The 19,876-nt window shown below is 42.5% G+C and overlaps 2 protein-coding genes across 2 annotated transcripts; one reads left to right on the top strand and one right to left on the bottom strand.

The window, feature by feature from the left end:
- The first annotated feature begins 3,366 nt into the window (after positions 1-3,366).
- LOC120730406 (caspase-7-like) lies at positions 3,367-10,857 on the top strand. The gene is made up of 4 exons (XM_040026802.1): positions 3,367-3,668; positions 6,194-6,357; positions 6,468-6,594; positions 10,285-10,857. Exons 1-4 carry the CDS (start codon positions 3,473-3,475, stop codon positions 10,527-10,529), a joined length of 732 nt encoding a protein of 243 aa, XP_039882736.1. The 5' UTR covers positions 3,367-3,472; the 3' UTR covers positions 10,530-10,857.
- Positions 10,858-11,709: 852 nt separating this feature from the next.
- LOC120730405 (caspase-3-like) lies at positions 11,710-14,705 on the bottom strand. The gene is made up of 4 exons (XM_040026801.1): positions 14,400-14,705; positions 13,546-13,709; positions 13,309-13,435; positions 11,710-12,648 (listed from the first exon to the last, which is right to left on the bottom strand). Exons 1-4 carry the CDS (start codon positions 14,614-14,616, stop codon positions 12,335-12,337), a joined length of 822 nt encoding a protein of 273 aa, XP_039882735.1. The 5' UTR covers positions 14,617-14,705; the 3' UTR covers positions 11,710-12,334.
- Between the last annotated feature and the right edge of the window lie 5,171 nt (positions 14,706-19,876).

Genomic DNA, 19,876 nt, shown 5'->3' with positions numbered 1-19,876 from the left:
GAGGTTAAAGTCATTAAAACATTAACATATCTGTAACTGCATTCACAGGAAGGTAAAAAAGGTCCTGAATGTTCTTTAGAAGTGTGGCTCCTCTCCGTGAGGTTGTAAGGAAAAACATGGACGCTTCCTGAAGGTAAGATTCCTGAAAATCCGTGTTTGGTTAGAGGTGGGCAGCATATCGATACCAACACTGGTGCCAGTATCGGATCCATGCTTTGTTTTTCAAAGTCCAGTATGTATCCCACCGCCCACCCATACCTACATTGTCTTCTGCAGGTCATGGTCATGGGGGTGGGGCGTGAACCAATCACTTACATTCACACCTACATGCATTTAGAATCACCAATTAACCCAACCACACTGTATCCCACTGAGCTGTGTTAAATGAATGTTTTAATCTTTTTATGAAAGAATAAACGTCAGTCGTTTACAGTCTTTAGCACATTTAAACAACAGACGCTGGCCTTTAAAAACGGGCACATTTACACCCCAGCTCTCCAAAGCACACAGCATCAATATGTAAGAAAACTGTTAACTAATCATCATAAGTAGTAAAAATCACAATGCTGTCGTTGTTTAGTGTTAATTAAAATGTGTTCAGAATTTGGCAAATGTAAAAGAAAAAAAAAAGCTCATAAATAATGACACACTGCTCTCCCCTACATCAGCTGGTTAAAAGTATTAGAACCAGAAATACTGCTCTTAGTTTGCTTGGTATTGGATCAATACCAATGTTTGCAGTGTTGCACAGCACTTCCAGATTCAAAAGCTCAACCAGGAGTCCAGTCATGAATACCTGAACCTGCTGGATTGAAACCAACCATGATAAACTTGTTCATTACATTTCCTCCAAACTCAGAGCCGCTGCTGGACCATTACATGAACATCACTCACCAAATATTTCAGAGGTTTGACTTTCTGCCGTTTTAGGTGCAGTTGTGCTCTGGAAGGTGCCCAGTGCTCTCTGAGCAGGTAAGAGTTTCCTGTGTCACCCTGTTCCGACAAAGACCCGGCAGAGGAGCTCGAAGGAAAGACCTTGACTCTAATCTGGGCCTGAACACTGAACACAATCCACACAGCTGAAGGTACATCAGCCGCATCATGCTGCTTCATGCTGTCAGGTAAAAACCCTGTGATCATGGACAGGAAACCCCATATTAGCTACACTTGACAACAACGGGGAGGAAGAGGTCGATTTAAACAGCAAGAGGCCTCCACCCGAAGCACAATCATGGAGGGTTGAGGGGGTAAGGTCATAAGGCCTTAATGTAAGTTTATGAAGCTCTTCCATCACCTGACCTCTGGAGGGCGCCGTAGATCATGGAGAACAAAGATGTGCAGACGTCCTGGTGAGAGATCAAAGACGTCCTGATAGCAGTAAACCTGATTCTGTTAGACTGAAACTGACTTTCACTTTTTCTTTCAAGGGAAAGACCATCTCTGAACCGAGAAGGGGGCCTAAGGGTTCATTTTTCTTACAATGCTGTGATTGCAGCCAACTCTCTGTGAATGTACTCATGACCAATGATCAATGGTGTGAGTACAAGAAAATAATTATTACAATATAATGTTTTAAATTTGCTTAGATCAGAGGAATAGGGAAGGATTTGTCTGTGTTTCAGTTTGGCTTAGCTGTAGGCCTGAGAGTGTGTGTAATTGTTTAGAGGGAAATAAATTTATTAACACTGGGGGTCTGCTGTCATAAAAGGAGACAGGAAGCTACAGTTGGGGGTTGCTGATGCTGATGCTTGTACCTTTAATAAAAACTCATAATTGTTATAACTTAGAAGTAGGTTTGCTCTCCACATGATCTGTAAATGTAAGACAACAAGAGGCCACTGGCCCAGTGGATGCAGAGTGGGGGTCTCAGTGTTTGAAATATGTTAACTCTGTTTTCTATGTTATGTAGAGGAATTTGGTGTAGCTTGGGTGAGATTACTTTTATGACCGGCAGGATGTCACGTACACAGAGACACACACACACAGTGCTTAAACTGTTACACTCACACATACACACAGATACGCGCACACATTCACTTACGTGCACTTACATAGACATACGGATACGCGCACACACAGGCACTCACGTGCTCGTGCATACACACACAAACACAGAGTTTGCAACACACCATGGGGTCGCTTCTATAAAGCTGACTGTAACAAACAAAGGAGTGGAAGATCTGCAGAGGGACACCAGCCTTGCACGTCTCCCCTTCTAGAAGATGCTTAAATGAAGATGAATAAAGGTTTTGTGAAAATGACTACTGAGTCCGGTGCGGTCTCTGGATGCCTCGAGGAATAAAAAAGAATTGATTTCGTAACAATGGTCATGACAATTTGCACATGAATGATCATAAACTGACCTCATATTGTTAGTGTGCTAGTTTCAGTCATTATGCAGATGTCCTGTTTATAAGGTTGGAAATCTGCAGTTAGCTGAGACTGAAGAAGTCACCTGGATAATGATGAAACATTTCTCCCACTGATATGGCATGTAGATTCAAGATTTAAGGTCTTTATTGTCAGTACAACAATATACACAATATACAGCATACCAAAATGCCGTTTCACCCCAAGCCCCCTCGTTCATTATAATTATACACGTGCAAGATGCAAAAAGTGCAAAAAAGCATATTGTTCCCAGTTCCAGTTTGTAGTAGATTTGTGGAAGTTTGTGTTGTTTTTGAGTCTTTTGTTGAGCATTGTATCAAGAAATAACCCCAGATACTTTCTAAGATTAAAGATTTCATAAAAAAAAAAAAAATTAAAAGTAAATAAAAGTAAAAATCACTTAAAAAACCTGACTGTGTCCCAGTGATTTATGGCAGTTTATGCACATTTCCAAAAAGAATAAACTGTCAGTTCAGTGTAAGAATACAGAAAAATTGCTGTTTTTTAATTTTTTGTCTTAGATGATAAAACTGTTAAAAATTAAACCATTGTTTATCAGTCAGTGATTAAAAAAAACCTTAAAATTTGGATTAAAGTTTAATTTAAAGTTTAATTTAAAGTTTAATTTAAAGTTTATAATATCATAAATCTCTGAGGAAAGATGATAAATTGTACTGAGATTTTCATTTCTGCTATTCTCAGATTACAGTGAAACACATCTAATCTGCTATTCTCATCTCACACATCAAAGGCACTCAGCTCACGCCTTTCATGTGTGAGCTGAGCTGCTCACAAGCCGAAGGACACATCTTGACCTTTGACCTGCAGGTGTTGCTGATTCCTAGCAGTGTGTTGGGCCACGTCACTGCTGTCAAACTGCTGGATTTATGGTCTGCAGGTGAGTGTTGACTCATTGTGAAACTCAAACAGCTGAGGGCATCGTGACCAGTGTTACCTGCAGGAAAGGAAAAAACATAGTTGTGCAACACCTGTCCAGGGCAGTCCACCACACTGTCAGGTGTGCCAGAAGGCGGGGTTGAACCTTCACATCTGCTGCAGGTGGAGAGCTAACAGATGCGTGATGGATGCCAGAGCAGGGAGTAACCGGGCTGTGGTAGTGTCCGTGGCCCAGTTTGACCCCGGCGTGAGTCTGGGGGACAGGGCCGGAGCCCAAAAAGACGCCAAGAGGCTTCATGGCACCCTCAGCAGGCGAGGCTTCGAGGTGGAGCTGCACAGCGACCTGAGTGGTGACGAAATCTACGAGCTGTTTGTGCAAGGTAACATTTCCATGGAAGCATCATGCGTGGTTTGAAGGATAAATCACCTGCAGCGGGCATGGGCTCATGTGCAGGTGAGCGTGAACATGTCCAGCCTCACTCATCTCACAGGTAACCAGGTGCTGCTGATCAGCAGGTGAGAACGCCTGTGTAAATGCAGAGCTCTGAGCAGGTCTGCAGCTTCCACACGTACAAACTTCCCAGCAAAGTCATCTCAGTCAGATGCTTATTGGTCCTGCATGCCTCGGTTATCAGGTCAAAGGTTAAAGTTCACGGCAGCAGCGGTCTAAAGGAGAAAGCCTCTTTTCTCTGTGACAGCGCAGCTTAGGTGTGCAAACCTGCATCTGACTCTGGAACAGCGAGCTCTGGACATTTATTTATTGCTCTATGGATTTATGGATTTATTGACTTTCAGCTCTGAGCACCATGAGACAAGTGCCGATTAGTTCTAATACATTAAAGAAAGAAGAAGAATATACTGATGGATGCTTCCATGTTGTATATTATTTCTATTATTACATATTAAAGACCCAAACAGCTGCAGGCCGGAGGGCAAATTGAATCATAGCGTGATGAGGTGAATGATCAGCTGACTGTAGAGTGTCTGTGAGCAGCTCACTGTGCCATTCAGCAGCTCCAGGCTAGAACCTGCTTCTCACAGGACAGGCGAGGTGCGTCATTTATTCGCTCCAACATCAAAACAAAAGTTCATCGTAAGTTTATCTTATCTGAACGATCACATGACTGACTACTGGTCACGTAGCCCAGGTGTGTTGGCTCATTTAACAATTTCCCATGTGGGATCAATAAAGTATCTAATCACTGATCTTATAGTAGCACCAGCTCTGTATTTGGTGCTGTATTTTTATAATCTTCAGAGCTCTTTCACCACTGATAATGTTTGCTTTGTGCAGAGTCACATCATGCATGCCTTAACCAGTAACCACCATCGTGATGCCGGTCAACTCAGACTGAATTTAATCCAGCTAAAACAGAGAAAGCCTGGCTATGCTGGGCTGCTTTTGCACTTCAGTTAGCTGAGGTGAAGCTAGCAGATAGCTAGCAGCAACAGCCGCCTGTGTCACCATCCACCTGTTTGTCAAAGAGGCCACGGCCCTAATAATGCACACTTTAAGCCTTAATCCAGTTTAAATAGGTATGGGTTAAGAAATTATGCAGAGACCAAACAGTTTGTGTATCAGGCTGTAAAGATGTTTACTAGTTTTAACATGGAAGAACATGGGGACAGACTCCCTGCTGCCTCTGCTGGATGTCAGAGGAACTGCAGTGTAACACCTATTTAATTACTAACAACTTATTAGATGGTAATAAAAAATAAAGACAGGCTGGCTTTTGCGTCAGTGTTCCTGTTTCTCATGAGTAACCACTCTGCAGATGAGGCGCATGTGCATTGAGCACGTGCATACCTGCTGCCATGTATCCAGTGTTATGGCTGCTGTGAGAATGCTGACTGAGGGTCACTGACGGCCAGAGTTGGTCAAGTTACTTGAAAAAAGTAATCAGTAACTAATAACTGGTTACTTCCCGAAAAAAATAATCCTGTTACTTTACTGATTACTTATTTTCAAAAGTAATTAGTTACTTAGTTACTTTTTAAAACATGATTTATCCCCTAAATAGGTAATAAAGCAACAGATCTTTCAGCCCAATTCTACTTTTTCTACATAATCCATCATATAAAATGTAATCAAATGAAAAAGTCTCTTTTTAATACTTGTTTTATCAGTTTTAATCTTTTAACTTTATGCATCAAGCAAACATTAAATTATATGCAACATTCTCTGACTGGAAGAAATTTGTTTAACATTTAAACCTATTTTCTGCATATTCCAGCACATAAAATAAAATCGTTTTTTGTGTTTACACTCTCTCTTTCAAATAGATGCAAGTAAAACACAGCAGAAAATAAATAAAATCAAAGTCTCAGCGGTCCTGTTGCTCTATTTTGACCTATATAGCAGAAGTGGGGCAAGCCGAGGTTTGCCCTGGTGCAGGTGTGCCGCAGCCATCATGTCAGTGGAAGGATCTGGGAGTTTCTCTGTGAATTTCAGATTCCAGCAGCAGCGTATTTGGTGCTTGCTCGGACATTTAGGGGTTTTTTCGCTGTAAAAATAACTTTTCTTCCCACACACAACAGACGCTAATGTTTTTGTCACTTTTTACGGAATCAAACTCAAAGTAAGGTCAGTACTTCCATGCTTTAAACGCTGCAGGGTCATACTCTCTCCTGCACTCGTTATATTATCCATTGCTGATCTGCACACAGCTGTTGCCACGAACGTCGCACTCGCTTACGTCATTGTCATGAGACACTCTTGCAAGTAAATCACAGTTTTATTAATGCAGTAACGCAGCGTGCTTATGGGAAAGTAACAGTAATCTAATTACCTTTTTTGCAATAGTAATCCCTTACTTTACTCGTTACTCGAAAAAGTAATCGGATTACAGTAACGTGTTACTGCCCATCTCTGCTGACGGCACAGCTGTTTGTGTCTGTTTTGCAGAGAGCAGGCGGCCCGTGAAGGACTGCTTCCTGGCTGTCTTGTCGTCTCACGGGGAGGAGGACTGCGTATTCGGAGCCGACGGGAAACCCGTCCGGCTGTCTCGGATCTTCGCATATTTTGACAACGAGTGCATGGAGAATAAGGCCAAAGTGTTCCTCATACAGGTAGGTGGCAGAAGGGTGAGGACAACATGAGTTTAGGTCGTGTCGAGGGAATCAAATGATCTGTTTTCTTCTGTGATGCTGAGGTCATCCTCTTGATGCTGTCTCTGCAGGCGTGTCGCGGAGATGCTCTGGATGATGGAGTGGAGGTGGACTCGGCCGGTGACGCCACCGACTGCAGCTTCTCCCTCCACCTCTCGGTTCCTGTAGATACAGCTGTGATGTATGCCACGCCCCCAGGTAAACACCAAGCCTTCAACAGACCACCACCACTACCCTCTAAACCTCCTCAGCGGCCACTCAGACCTCCTAAACTACCCTTCAAACCTCCCGACAGGCAGCATAACCATTTTATCCATCCCTAGAACCTCCACAGTTACCATGAAACATAGAACTTAAACCATCTTTATGACAACTACAACACTTGCAATATGATCACATCTCTTCAGGGACTTTTAAGACCTACCAAAGGACTTCTAAACCTCTTTAGTAACCAGAGAAATCTTCTATACTACCCATCAGGGGCGATTTTAGCCCCCCAAAGATTTTAGATGTCACAAATCAAAGCACCCCCAAAGATTTCTTACTTTTTTTTGACAATATTTGCTGTTTGTGTGACACACTGCTAAAAATATAAAAAGCATACAGTACTTGGTTGAGACATAACATTTTAACAGGAAAAGTATAGATACCCCCCCTCTCCCAAAATGGTTTGTTCCAGCTCCACGTTCCCCTGCTCTGGCTCTAGCGCCGTTGCTGCCAGAGCAATGGTGGCTGAGACGCAGCTGAGCGGAGGTGTAAGTGCCTGGCTTAAAACAGGACATATTAGCTGCATTTAACCTTCAGTTACTCTTTATATAGTTGGTAGGAGTCAGACCATGTTTCTTTTTAGCTGAAAAACATTACACCAGATAACCAGGGTGTAAAAAAACTTGTTTTCCAGCGATGTTTGCTACCCTACAATTCGTCCTACACTGCAGTAAAATCAGCGACATTTGAAAACCTAAAACTTAAAATTGTCCGTAGCCCACTGTTGTTACCACTGTCCTGTTTTAAATCGATACTAACTAGCTAACTGACCGAATGCCCATTAACCTTATAACTCCTGTTGTGTGTGTGTGTGTGTGTGTGTGTGTGTGTGTGTGTGTGTGTGTGTGTGTGTGTGTGTGTGTGTGTGTTTTGGGGCCACCCTGGGGCGCACACATGTCAGTGCGCCCCAGGGTGGCTGTGGCTACAATGTAGCTTGCCAGCACCAGTGTGTGAATGTGTGTGTGTGAATGGGTGGATGACTGGATGTGTAGAGCGCTTTGGGGTCCTTAGGGACTAGTAAAGCGCTATACAAATACAGGCCATTTACCATTTTTTTTGTACAGAGAGACAGCCAGGTTCATAATAGATATAAGGAAGTTGTTTTTGTTTTTTGTTTTGTTTTTTAAAAAGGAGCCACATTCAGGTAAAAGTGTAAAATCAAACAATCCGTCAATCAAGAATAATGTTGGATCAGTGTTTCAATATTTATATCTTTTATTAGATGTAGATGTGGTTTGGTTATTTTCCTTTTGGTTGAAAGTAGACTGAGAGAGGACTTTGTGTTAGCGATCTTAATAGTATTTTTTCATATTAATGTAATTTATCATCTAATTGAATACAATCTATTTGTGTATGAGTGTCAGTCCAAAGAGGGAGAGAGGAAAGAGGAGAATGTGAGGAGAAAGTACAAGGTCAGGAAGAACCAGGTAAGAAAACAGACAGGGAACAGTGACAGGCAAAACAGAAACTGTTAAACTGACAAAGAGAAAAAACCTGATTTTACTTACACAATCTGGAAGTTGTGTCCTCCCTATATTAAAGCTGCTGTACAGAATCTGCAAAACAAACTGGGTTGAAACATTTTTGACCCTCTTTAACAACATTCCAACATAACATTATCATTGATTGGGGAGATTAAAATTAATGATATATTTTTATGTGGTTCAGCCACAACTCTACTAAAACCTCAGCCAGTAATAGGTAGGCCAACTTTTGGACCGTCCAGTTGTCTGTATGACTGCCACAGTATGTGCGCCACATTTGCACACTATCAGAAAGCGCCAAACGGCCCTGGTGGAGTGAGGAGCTGTAAAGAGAAGTGCTCTGTTTCTAAAAATGTTAAACTTTTTACAGTGTGTACCACCTGAAAGTACCACTATGAAAGCATGAAACCCATAAATCTTACAACACAAAATTAGTATTATTAAATTAGATTTTTATTTGTAATAATTTATTCTGTTGTGGGAGTGTTTTTTATGTATCTGTATTATATTATACATACACATTAAAAGTGAATCTCTGTCCAAACAATGCACTCAGTTTACTTTTTACTCACTATGAGCATCACTCATTATTCTCCCGGAGTAATTAAGGTTAGGATATGTATTTTTTTTTTTTTTTAATTCCAATCCATTCTTCTTTTGTAGCATTTAAATAACCTTGATCAGATTTGATGGTTTTGTTACAGACTTTTCAAAAAAGTGTTTTGCTTTTCTTTCACAAATGTGGGGATTAAATTGTGTTAAAATGTACAAAACAGTGATGTCATGTTTTGAGACGAGGACCCAGGGACAGAGAGACTTGATGAATTTAAGAATCTTATGATTTATCTTGCCTGGCTGGGCAGCTCTCTGGGTGCTCAGCACCCCCAAAGCTCTAATCCTAGAATTGCCCCTGCTACCCATTAACCTCCTCTATGACTACTGAAAGCATTTTAACTGTTCATGGAATCTCCTCACCTGCCACAAAAGTGCCCAACTACCTGTAGACCCTCCCCAATTACTGCAGACCTCTAACTTCCTCTGAGGCCCGTATACCTTTCCAGCTGATCCTGGAGAACCTCCATGACGCCTTCATAACTGTTCATGGAATCTCCTCACCTGCCACAAAAGTGCCCACCTCCTCAATGACTACTAAAATCTGTCAAACAAACTCTCAGAGCTCCTCTATGATCGCTATGGTTTACCTGAAGAACTCTAGAGCATCAACATCCCATAAAACTGTATTTATGACAACTAAAACAAACCTCACCAGCAACTGTTCCACCCTACCAAATCATCTCTGGAACAATCAAATAACCAAATGTACCTGCAGAACCTCCTCAGTGACATCTAAAACCATTTTGAACATTTCTTCATACCTGTCCAGTGACCTTTGATGATCTTGACTATTTGGTCTGTTCTATGAAACTCCTCAGTTACCACTAAAACACCTGTAGGAGATTTTATAATATATTTTATAATAGGATTTATAATAGGATCTCTTGAATAAACCTCAAACCACCTGACATGTAAAATCTTCTAAAGAATCTGTTGAACCTGTTTTGTGATCATAAAACTTCCCCAGTGACTGCTACAGCATCCTAAAGACCCCTCAAACATTTTATTGACAACTGAAACCTCGTAAACTACGCTTAGAGGCTCCACAATGACTACAAAGCTCTTGAACCTCTGTAATGACCACTGCACATTCCTAACTGAAGCTAGGTGACCTTCTTCATCCTAAATATTAAGTTCACTTTTCAAACAGCTGCTTAAATCTCTCTGGCCATAACCAGCCTACCAGAGGACCTTGAACCTTCTCACTGACCAGTCTAATCTCCTCAAGGCTCCCTTTCTCCAGGATCCCTTAAACTTAAAATACCAGTGCAACTTCCTCAGTGAGTCCTACAACTTTGTGAGGACCTCTAGAACCTTTTCCTGACAACTGAAGCAGTAATTTTAGTAGTGTTGTCCAAACCCTACAGAACCTTCTCTGAAAACTCTAACACCTTTGAAGAGACCACAGAACCTCTTCATTTTTGACTCCTGGTGGTGACATTTGTCTGAATCAATAATCTGCAGATTTTTCACCATGGTCCAGAGACCAGTATCTCTGTTTACCTCCTCCTCTCTCCATCAGGTTACGGAGCCTTCATGAGCCCGCTTGGATCCGTCTTCCTGCAGACGTTCTGCACTTTGTTGGAAGACGAGGCCCATCAGAACCTGGAGCTGACTCGCCTGATGACCCGCCTCTCCCACAGGGTGGCCTACACCTTCCAGGCCAAAGGTCGTGAGCTGGGCGGGAAGAAGGAGATGCCGTGCTTCCTGACACGACTGACCAGAGAGGTGTTCCTGTCCTCAGAGTCAGAGAGAGAAGATCTCTGATCCTGGGAAAGGTTTTCCTAAAGTTCTTGAAGATGTTGTGTCACCATTTCTTGAGAAGTTTCACAAACTTCAGCTGTTCATTGATCCACTTTAATGCGACTGCAATAAACTGGAGCTTATTTTATCATTTATGAAGGTTATTTCTTCACTTATTCACTCATTATCCACGTAGTCACACATTTTTATATCTGCATTTATTTTTCCTTTGATAAATACATCTGAATATGAACAAATAACTATCTGAGTATCAGAAATTAACAGCAGGTAGTTTTTAATAATAAAAAACAGTAATTTGGAGTAGGTGCAGAAATCTTTTATAGTGCTTAAAAATTTCTACTCCTGTATTGAGACATTACAAATAAATCTTGAATTGTTGGTTGAAGAAAAAGATTATTCCTAAACTAAAGTGCCAGTCTGAAGAACATCGTCACATGTTTAACAATAAAATGTAAGATTTACTGCATATGTGAGTCTAACAGGTCGGTATAAACAGTAATTTAAAAGTTTTAACCTCTTCATCAGCAGTGTGAAGGTACAGCTGTGGATGAGTCACATGTTTAAGCATTTAAACCAGAAACCAGGTGAGGGTTTGAACTTTACATCTGTTAACAGGTGACCAATCAACCTGCAGGGTCAGGCTGGATTTACATTTCACATATTTTGTCCTCTTACAGGAGTTGTGGGAATCTTAGGTGGAGATGTTTCTGAGTCATCTCCTTGAGTCAGCAGGTGTGTGTTCATACAGAGACACGTGTGGGAGTACCTGAAGGGATCACATAAAGTCAGTCTGTCTGGGTTTGAGTACTTCCTGTCTGGACGTGAACCAGAACTTACAGAGTCCACACCTGTTATCACTGAATGTGAAATAAAGCAGATCATGTGACCTGGAATGAGCAGTCAGCAGGTCAGGAAGTTTACGCTCACAGAGGTGTGGGAGCGGTTTTGTCCTGAGGCCTTCCTTCATCTACTTTCAGTTTAGTACCTGCAACACATTTATGATTCATGTCTGACACACAGCACGACATTTCCCAGAACTCAGCTGTTTCACTTCCCCACAACTGCTCCATCACATCACTACACCCTCTTCATTCACAGCTTAGACACATTACATGGATATTCAGTGGTGCTCTAGAAGCCAAATAGTTCCAGTGTTACATTCACAAAGGTAAAAAAAAGAAGCTCCTGTCACAAACTGAGTTTATTCTGACCACATGATTAAAATCTGGAGGTGTGAAACAAACATCATCATCCTCGTTCTCTAACGTCACAAGCTTGGAAAGACAGAGCAAGTTCACAGACCTCTCCACAAAATCATCTGCAGGTCAGTGCAGAGCTACAGACGGCAGATCAAACTGAGGCTTTTCAGCTCTCCTGACCTGTTTCTGCTTCACAGAGTCCAGATGTTTTCAGATGTCAGAAAGAGCTTCCCTGACCTGCAGATATATTCAGCATTAATGAGACTCACAGAAGTTACCCCTGCATCTCACCAACCGCTCTGTAAAAAAGAACGTGCAGGGTTTCCAGCTCAGGCTCCAGTGTGTTTACGATGTTGATGTCTGCATTATCCTATAAACACGTTTACCTGGTCAGGCATGATGATTTACGCCTGTTACTGACAGACGTTCAGGAAATAGACCAAGCAGACCTGTGACTGTATCAAACATTGTGTATTTGCAGATAAATAATGAAGTGCATACATACATATATACAGGACATGCTAAAGATTTTCTTCACACAGTTTTAGAACGACACCACACAAAAACAACATCATTTCCATTCCTCCATGTGCTCTGCCGTGATTTGGTCTAACTAATGGAAGGTGTCCGTGTTCTGGTGCTCTCAGTACCAACCAGTAACGTGGCTGAGATTCCCTCTGCTTTTCCGGCTCTCTCCGGCTCTGAGAACAGGAACACCTCTCTGGTCAGTCGTGTCAGGAAGCACGGCATCTCTTTCTTTCCGCCCAGCTCATGACCTTTGGCCTGGAAGGTGTAGGCCACCCTGTGGGAGAGGCGGGTCATCAGGCGAGTCAGCTCCAGGTTCTGATGGGCCTCGTCTTCCAACAAAGTGCAGAACGTCTGCAGGAAGACGGATCCAAGCGGGCTCATGAAGGCTCCGTAACCTGATGGAGAGAGGAGGAGGTAAACAGAGAAATCTGACATGGTTAAACACGTACAACCTCTGAAGAATTCTGAGAGCTCCTGAGGACATAACTGAGAAAGAAAATCACGATTTATTAGTATCCGGAGTCGGACTTGTGTTGTTGTATCAACCATCATATAAAGGTTTCTGCCAACCAAAAAAGCTCTGAGGTTTTTTTTTTAATGTGTTTGTGCGTCATGAAGGAGGTTCTCCAGGATCAGCTGGAAAGGTATACGGGCCTCAGAGGAAGTTAGAGGTCTGCAGTAATTGGGGAGAGTCTACAGGTAGTTGGGCACTTTTGTGGCAGGTGAGGAGATTCCATGAACAGTTAAAATGATTTCAGTAGTCATAGAGGAGGTTAATGGGTAGTATAGAAGATTTCTCTGGTTACTAAAGAGGTTTAGAAGTCCTTTGGTAGGTCTTAAAAGTCCCTGAAGAGATGTGATCATATTGCAAGTGTTGTAGTTGTCATAAAGATGGTTTAAGTTCTATGTTTCATGGTAACTGTGGAGGTTCTAGGGATGGATAAAATGGTTATGCTGCCTGTCGGGAGGTTTGAAGGGTAGTTTAGGAGGTCTGAGTGGCCGCTGAGGAGGTTTAGAGGGTAGTGGTGGTGGTCTGTTGAAGGCTTGGTGTTTACCTGGGGGCGTGGCATACATCACAGCTGTATCTACAGGAACCGAGAGGTGGAGGGAGAAGCTGCAGTCGGTGGCGTCACCGGCCGAGTCCACCTCCACTCCATCATCCAGAGCATCTCCGCGACACGCCTGCAGAGACAGCATCAAGAGGATGACCTCAGCATCACAGAAGAAAACAGATCATTTGATTCCCTCGACACGACCTGAACTCATGTTGTCCTCGCCCTTCTGCCACCTACCTGTATGAGGAACACTTTGGCCTTATTCTCCATGCACTCGTTGTCAAAATATGCGAAGATCCGAGACAGCCGGACGGGTTTCCCGTCGGCTCCGAATACGCAGTCCTCCTCCCCGTGAGACGACAAGACAGCCAGGAAGCAGTCCTTCACGGGCCGCCTGCTCTCTGCAGAACAGACACAAACAGACAGTAGTGCTTTCAGTGACCCTCAGTCAGCATTCTCACAGCAGCCATAACACTGGATACATGGCAGCAGGTATGCCAGCCTGTGTTTACGTTCACATGCAGAAGATTCAAACTAATGAAACTTTATGTACACTATGCTCGCTGCTGTCGTACTTATTTTAAAAGAGTGTGACCTATGTTTGATCTATGAGTGGAAATCAGTTATAACAGTGTTTAATCACCATCACTGTAAAACACACTCGTATAATCACATCCTCACATGTTATATAATTACAAATGTATCAGTCAGCGCTGGCATGTCACCAATGAGTGTCAGGGCAGTGTAAGCCTCACCTTTACCTGTAAATAGAACAGAGGTGTGTCTGTGTGTGTTGACACACACACACACACACACACTGTAATGTTAAAGCTGCGTGTCTGTCAGGGAGATGGAGCTGCAAATGTTTCCTTAACTGGGCTCACAGACGCAGCCCCTGCTGTGGGCACCGATGCCCCGCCCCCTCTGAGTTTCTGTGACGTCAGCTGTTTTTTTAAATGAATGAGTTCTTGGCTGAAAGCTCTCTCAATTTAAATATTTTGTCTCTGTGCTGTGTTTAAATAAAGTTTGAATATTTTGCGTCCTGTTTTTATTGTTGGAAGCGGGCTTTTCGGTGTGATGCGATTGGTTACCTTTCTCAAACAGCTCGTAGATTTCGGCGCCGCTCAGGTCGCTGTGCAACTCCACCTTAAAGCCCCGCCTGCTGAGGGTACTGTGGAGCCTCTTGGCATCCCTCTTGGCTCCGGCCCTGTTCCCCATCTTCACCCCGGGGTAAAACTCGGCCACGGACACCACCACTGCCCGGTTCACCTCAGCCTTCCCACCCACTGGTCGTCTCTGCTGGGACATGGTGATGTAGCTGAGGTCCGCTGAGCTCTGTCTCTGTGAGTGTCTGTCAGATTTAAGCTCCTGGCTCTGCACTGAAAGTACTTTAAGAGCCCCTGAGCTGTAAAGGTGTGACCACACCTCTTTACCTTACCTGGAACTTCCTCTGCTGCCTTATCAGCCTTATGTGCTCAAGTCTTACACAACTTCATGTTTTTTCTCGCTGTGCCAGAAATCCAGGTGTGTTCCACTCATGGATGACATGTCATCATTTCACGGCACACAAACATTTTCCTGCAGTAACAGAAAACAATCGAGGAGTTTTTAAAGCCTTTTATGATTTTTGATTTTAATAAAAACACTTTACTAAAAATGTGAAGTTTGTGTTTGTCATCTTTACAAATAAAGTTTGTTTCACTCCAAGCAAGACTTTTGCCACCTCTGTGAGTAAAAACCTAAATAAAAGTGAGTGTTTCCACTTTATTCTGCCTTATTCTACTTCACTGGCTGTGGGGTTTGTTTGGTCCTCTGAATCTTTCAGTATTCCTTAAAACTCCAGACAGATGGTTTAAAATCAGCTGCTCCAAAGGCCACCAGGAAAAAATAGGATTTAACAGGATGACAAACAGACTGTAAATAAAAGATGACTGCGGCTAGCACAATGTAAAACACTCATTCCTGAAGCCCCACCGTTAGCATCTTGGTGCCCACCGTGTTTGATTTTATTTCCAGAGTTTGATCTCGAGTGTGGGTGAAATTCTGAAATCTGTCTCATTAAACGGGAGCTCAGACTTCTGTTAGTACAGGAACCTCACAGCAGACATTAGGGCTGTTCGATATAACAATATATATCGGATGACGATATGAAAACCTCTATCATTTCACATTACACTATCGTTTGTGTCGTGGTGTTGCAAAATAAACAATTTAAGGGAATATTTTTTCATCGTTTTGATGGTCCCTGTAGTGGCTATATTAAGTTCTCTCTTTCTCTTATATTTAAAATAACCACACTACGCGACTGTTTTTATGCGTTGTCGTTAGCAACAATGATGGTAAACCCACTGTGTGGCTCCGCCTTCCACTTGTTTGTTTTCCACATAAACCTTTCACAATGAAGCTGAAGATCCTGTTGAGATTTATAAAAAATAATAAACTGAAATGATGACCTGGGCCCTGTTTCAGGAAGCCGGTTTAGTGGAAAAACTGAGTAAGTATACCCTGAGTTAACGAAAACTCTGGGTTTTCGGTTTCACAAAGCGAGTTCAGATGAAGCCTCAGTGAGTCACCATGACGACACACTCCGTGAAGCTAACCTGCCCCCTAGCAGGTTTACTACAACTAACCCTGACTGTCTCCGCCCCTTTGTCGGAAACCTGACAGTAGGAAGTGTCGGACATGGCGTGCCCCTGCCTTGAAGAGCCAGTAGATCGTGAAGCCCGAATTCTCTGCAGAGCTCTCCGCCGGGAGAGAGTGATTAGAACGCGTTTGGACATTTTATCATTTCCTGATGATTTTCTGTGCGAACGTTACCGTTTCTCAGCACAATCTATAAGTTATTTGGATAACATCCTCAGGCCATATATTACGCATGTGACACATCGCGGACATGCTCTCAGTTCTGTACATATTATTTGTATTGCACTTCGGTTCTTTGCAAACGGGAGCTTTCTGTATAATATTGGTGACGCTGAGCACGTTTCCAAGGCTACCGTCTGTCGGGCAGTCAGGAATGTTACAGTTGCACTGAAACGTCTCCTGTACTCGTTTGTGGTGTTCCCCGGTCACAGACCCACAAGATTTATCAAAGAGGGATTCCACAAAATTGCAGGTATCAGGATGACCAAAACTTAATTTATGATGTGGTGATACTTGGACTACTACTTAAATTTCACATTTATTTTCAGGGTTCCCAGGCGTGATTGGCTGTACAGATGGCACTCACATTCCAATCATTGCTCCTTCAGTAAATGAAGGAGACTATGTGAACAGGAAGTCTTTCCACAGCATTAATGTACAGGTACATAGTTCCCTGTAGCATTTCAAACTAACAAATTATTTCATTATAGTAATGGATGCTAATTTGTGTTCTCTGCACTGTGAAGATCATATATGATGCTGCCAACATTATCACAAATGTGGAAGCCAAGTGGCCAGGCTCTGTCCATGACTCACAAATATTCCGTGAATGTACACTGAGCACAAAATTTGGACATGGTGAGTTGAGAATACTTTAAAATATATAAAGACCAATTGCTTCAGGGACATTTGAACTGAAGTGTATCCTTCTGTCTTAGGAGAGTTCACTGGCTACTTGCTTGGTGATAGGGGGTATCCATGTTTACCCTATTTGCTTACCCCTTACCCTGACCCTGAACCGGGCCCACAGCAGCGATATAATCTGGCTAATTGCAGGACAAGAGCCAGAATTGAAATGACTATCGGAATGCTTAAGGCCCGGTTCCAGTGCCTGCAAAGACTCAGGGTCACCCCAGAAAGGGCATGTGACATTATTGTGGCCATGTGTGATTCTTCACAACATTGCCACAATTAGAGGAGAACACTGTCCTTCTGAACCAAACATCAGCAGTGATCCAAACCATGAACATCCTGACCCTCCCACGGACATACAAGATGGAAGCGCAGTCAGAGACACCATATGTCACAATCATTTCTTTTGACCCATCACCTCAACATGTTGAAAGAAGAATAAACAGATTTTCTGTTCAACTGGCTTTATTGGTCGCCTGTGTTTCCTGTACACAAAGTATTAAAAGATGTAAACCTCATAAAGTGTCTCTGTTGCTTCCTCCTCTGTAACAGCTGTCAATGTTTCTTCATTATTTTCCTGTAGTAAAGAAATAAACAACATTGCTGTTCTACTGTAAACTCATGTAATCTGTGGAGTATTACTCACAACTGCATGTTGGTCTGGCTCAACAGGAGGCTGCACCAGATGCAGTACACCACCACCATCAACTGATAGTATATGAGGTTTATACAGGTCACTTATAACTTACAAGGGACCAAATGGCAATTAACAAACATACCAATCACCTTACACTTCATTGTCATATTGCTCTCAAAGACAACCAAGACTGAGGGAAGGCAAAATCAGTAGGAAAATAACTTCACTACAAAATAATCCATTATGGTAAAGAGTTTATCAAATGAATGACTAGCACTGCAAAGGTGACTGTGAAGACAGGATGTATGCACATCATGTCTTATTTTGAATTTACCCCCTATGTAGGCACTTGTGTCTTGCAGGGTTATTGACTCAGAGGATGTCCCCGCAGAGATGCCTTCGGCCACAGGGCGCCCACTGTTTTGGCTGAGGGCCAACTGCTCAGCCTCTGTGAGTGGTGGTGGTGGAGGACCCCCACCTGTTTTTCGGGCCTCCGCTTTTTTTCTGTTGGCTATAACGGGTCACATTTGAGCATACAGAGTAAGCAAATATGTACTTGTAATGTGCTCAGATAATTTCAATAAGTGCTTACAGAAAGAAAATTAATGTAGCCTCTAACTGCAATTGATTTACATGGGACAAACAGACCAAGCACTATGGCTCATAATACAATTACACCTTACCTGTTTGGACTATATTTTTATATTTCATTTTTACTTGCTGCCAGAAACGTTTGGGGCCTGTTGGGTTGCACCTGCGCTCACATCACGTCACAAAATAAAATGTATAAAATAAAAAATAAAATATAATAAATAACGTGTTAAATGGGTGGAAATCCCTAGATCAATGTTTAAATTAACACTCACGCATTGACTCTGTCGGCTATGTTTTGCCATGCATGCTCCCTTTCTTTTGCAGCTGGGGCTGTGTTACTTTTTTTCTGCAAAATTTGCATGTTATCGGCATATGCTGCCATCAGAATTTCAGCGTCAAGGGCTGTAAAATACATTGACCGCGCCTTCTTTCCCTCCGTCTCCATGGTGACTCGCTTAATCTGTGCTCCACTGATCAGGGCTTTATGTATCCTCGTGCGCGAGCTTAACTTGGGGTTAAAGCAACTCCGCCTTGATTGAACTACTTGTTATCAGCCTTTCTGAAACCGAATATTCCGAGTTGGACAGTTCGGGGTTACTCAACCCTGAGTATCGTTTTTCACTCTGAGTTTTCTAAACCGGCTTCCTGAAACAGGGCCCAGGGGCCCGTTCTTTGTACGTCACTTACTACATCCAAGATCAAATGACACATCCAAGACCAAATCATCGCGCTAACCGTGAGCTCGCTAATCCGGTTCTCCGAACACACCTGCTGTTGACGATCAGTACAGCTGGATGAAGTAATGTGAGATCACTGGGTGACGTAAAAGGGGCTACGCATCGATAGTAGAAACATTGATCGGCAACCCTTTGATTGGTCGGCGAAAATGTCGAAGGAGCGCGTTCGGTAATTTTCGGCAGCAGAGCAAGAACTCCTGATTGAGGGATTTCAGGAGTTCCAGAGTTTAATCAGAACGCAAGGGAACACTGCAAAGGCTGCAAAAGCAAGGAGAGAGGGCTGGCAGAAAGTTGCTGACAAATTAAACTCGTAAGTAATTTCATATCACACTATATTATCCAATATTATATTACATTATATTATATTATGTTATATTATATCCCCTTTCACATTAGAGCCACAACAGGACCCACTAGAACATGGGAACAAGTAAAAGTGAAATATAAGAATATTCTACAGAATGGTAATATTTATCACTTATATTGCTTTTAGTCTCTTGGAAAGAGACCCTGAAATAATCTGTTTGTTTGTTCATAACAGCAACCAAGAAAAGGGCAGAGCAACAAAAGACAGGTGGTGGTCCTGCACCCCCTCGTCAAAAAGTTGGTTAAGTGAATAATACCCTCAAGGGAAAATCGATATCTCTCAATGAGCACACTGTCGCGCTGAGCTAAAGGATCCTGTCTGTCCTGCAATGTACGCTGAATTCTGAGGACTCTCCTTATCAATCTTGCACCTTCCGCAATGGGCTGCTCGCCTATACGGACAGGACATGGCTGCGACAGGCTTCTCAAATCCACCTTCGCTTTTATAGCCGTGGTCTCTCATCTTGATTACACGAAGTAATTTGCAATTACTACTCTGAAATATGAATTACATCTGTAATAATCACATACATGTAATAGAATGTTAATAGTACATTTCCCTTTTTTAGGATATGACCTGTATGTATCTGTGTGAAATCAATAAAAGGATCAAGTACTGCATTATCTTTAGTTACATTGATGTTATTTATTTATGGTGAAACAGTGGTGGAATATCGCT

Source organism: Simochromis diagramma, unplaced genomic scaffold (assembly GCF_900408965.1).
Source record: "Simochromis diagramma unplaced genomic scaffold, fSimDia1.1 OVJJ01000293.1, whole genome shotgun sequence".
Taxonomy (NCBI): Eukaryota; Metazoa; Chordata; class Actinopteri; order Cichliformes; family Cichlidae; genus Simochromis; species Simochromis diagramma.
This window is presented reverse-complemented; position numbering and strand designations above follow the sequence as displayed.

Excerpts from the sequence above, each read along its gene's own strand:
- LOC120730406 (XM_040026802.1), top strand. The coding sequence starts at position 3,473 with ATGGATGCCAGAGCAGGGAGTAACCGGGCTGTGGTAGTGTCCGTGGCC. Across the intron at positions 6,358-6,467 it reads CCAAAGTGTTCCTCATACAG|GCGTGTCGCGGAGATGCTCT; the intron begins GTAGGTGGCAGA and ends CTGTCTCTGCAG. Across the intron at positions 6,595-10,284 it reads GATGTATGCCACGCCCCCAG|GTTACGGAGCCTTCATGAGC; the intron begins GTAAACACCAAG and ends TCTCTCCATCAG.
- LOC120730405 (XM_040026801.1), bottom strand. The coding sequence starts at position 14,616 with ATGTCCCAGCAGAGACGACCAGTGGGTGGGAAGGCTGAGGTGAACCGG. Across the intron at positions 13,436-13,545 it reads CCAAAGTGTTCCTCATACAG|GCGTGTCGCGGAGATGCTCT; the intron begins GTAGGTGGCAGA and ends CTGTCTCTGCAG. Across the intron at positions 12,649-13,308 it reads GATGTATGCCACGCCCCCAG|GTTACGGAGCCTTCATGAGC; the intron begins GTAAACACCAAG and ends TCTCTCCATCAG.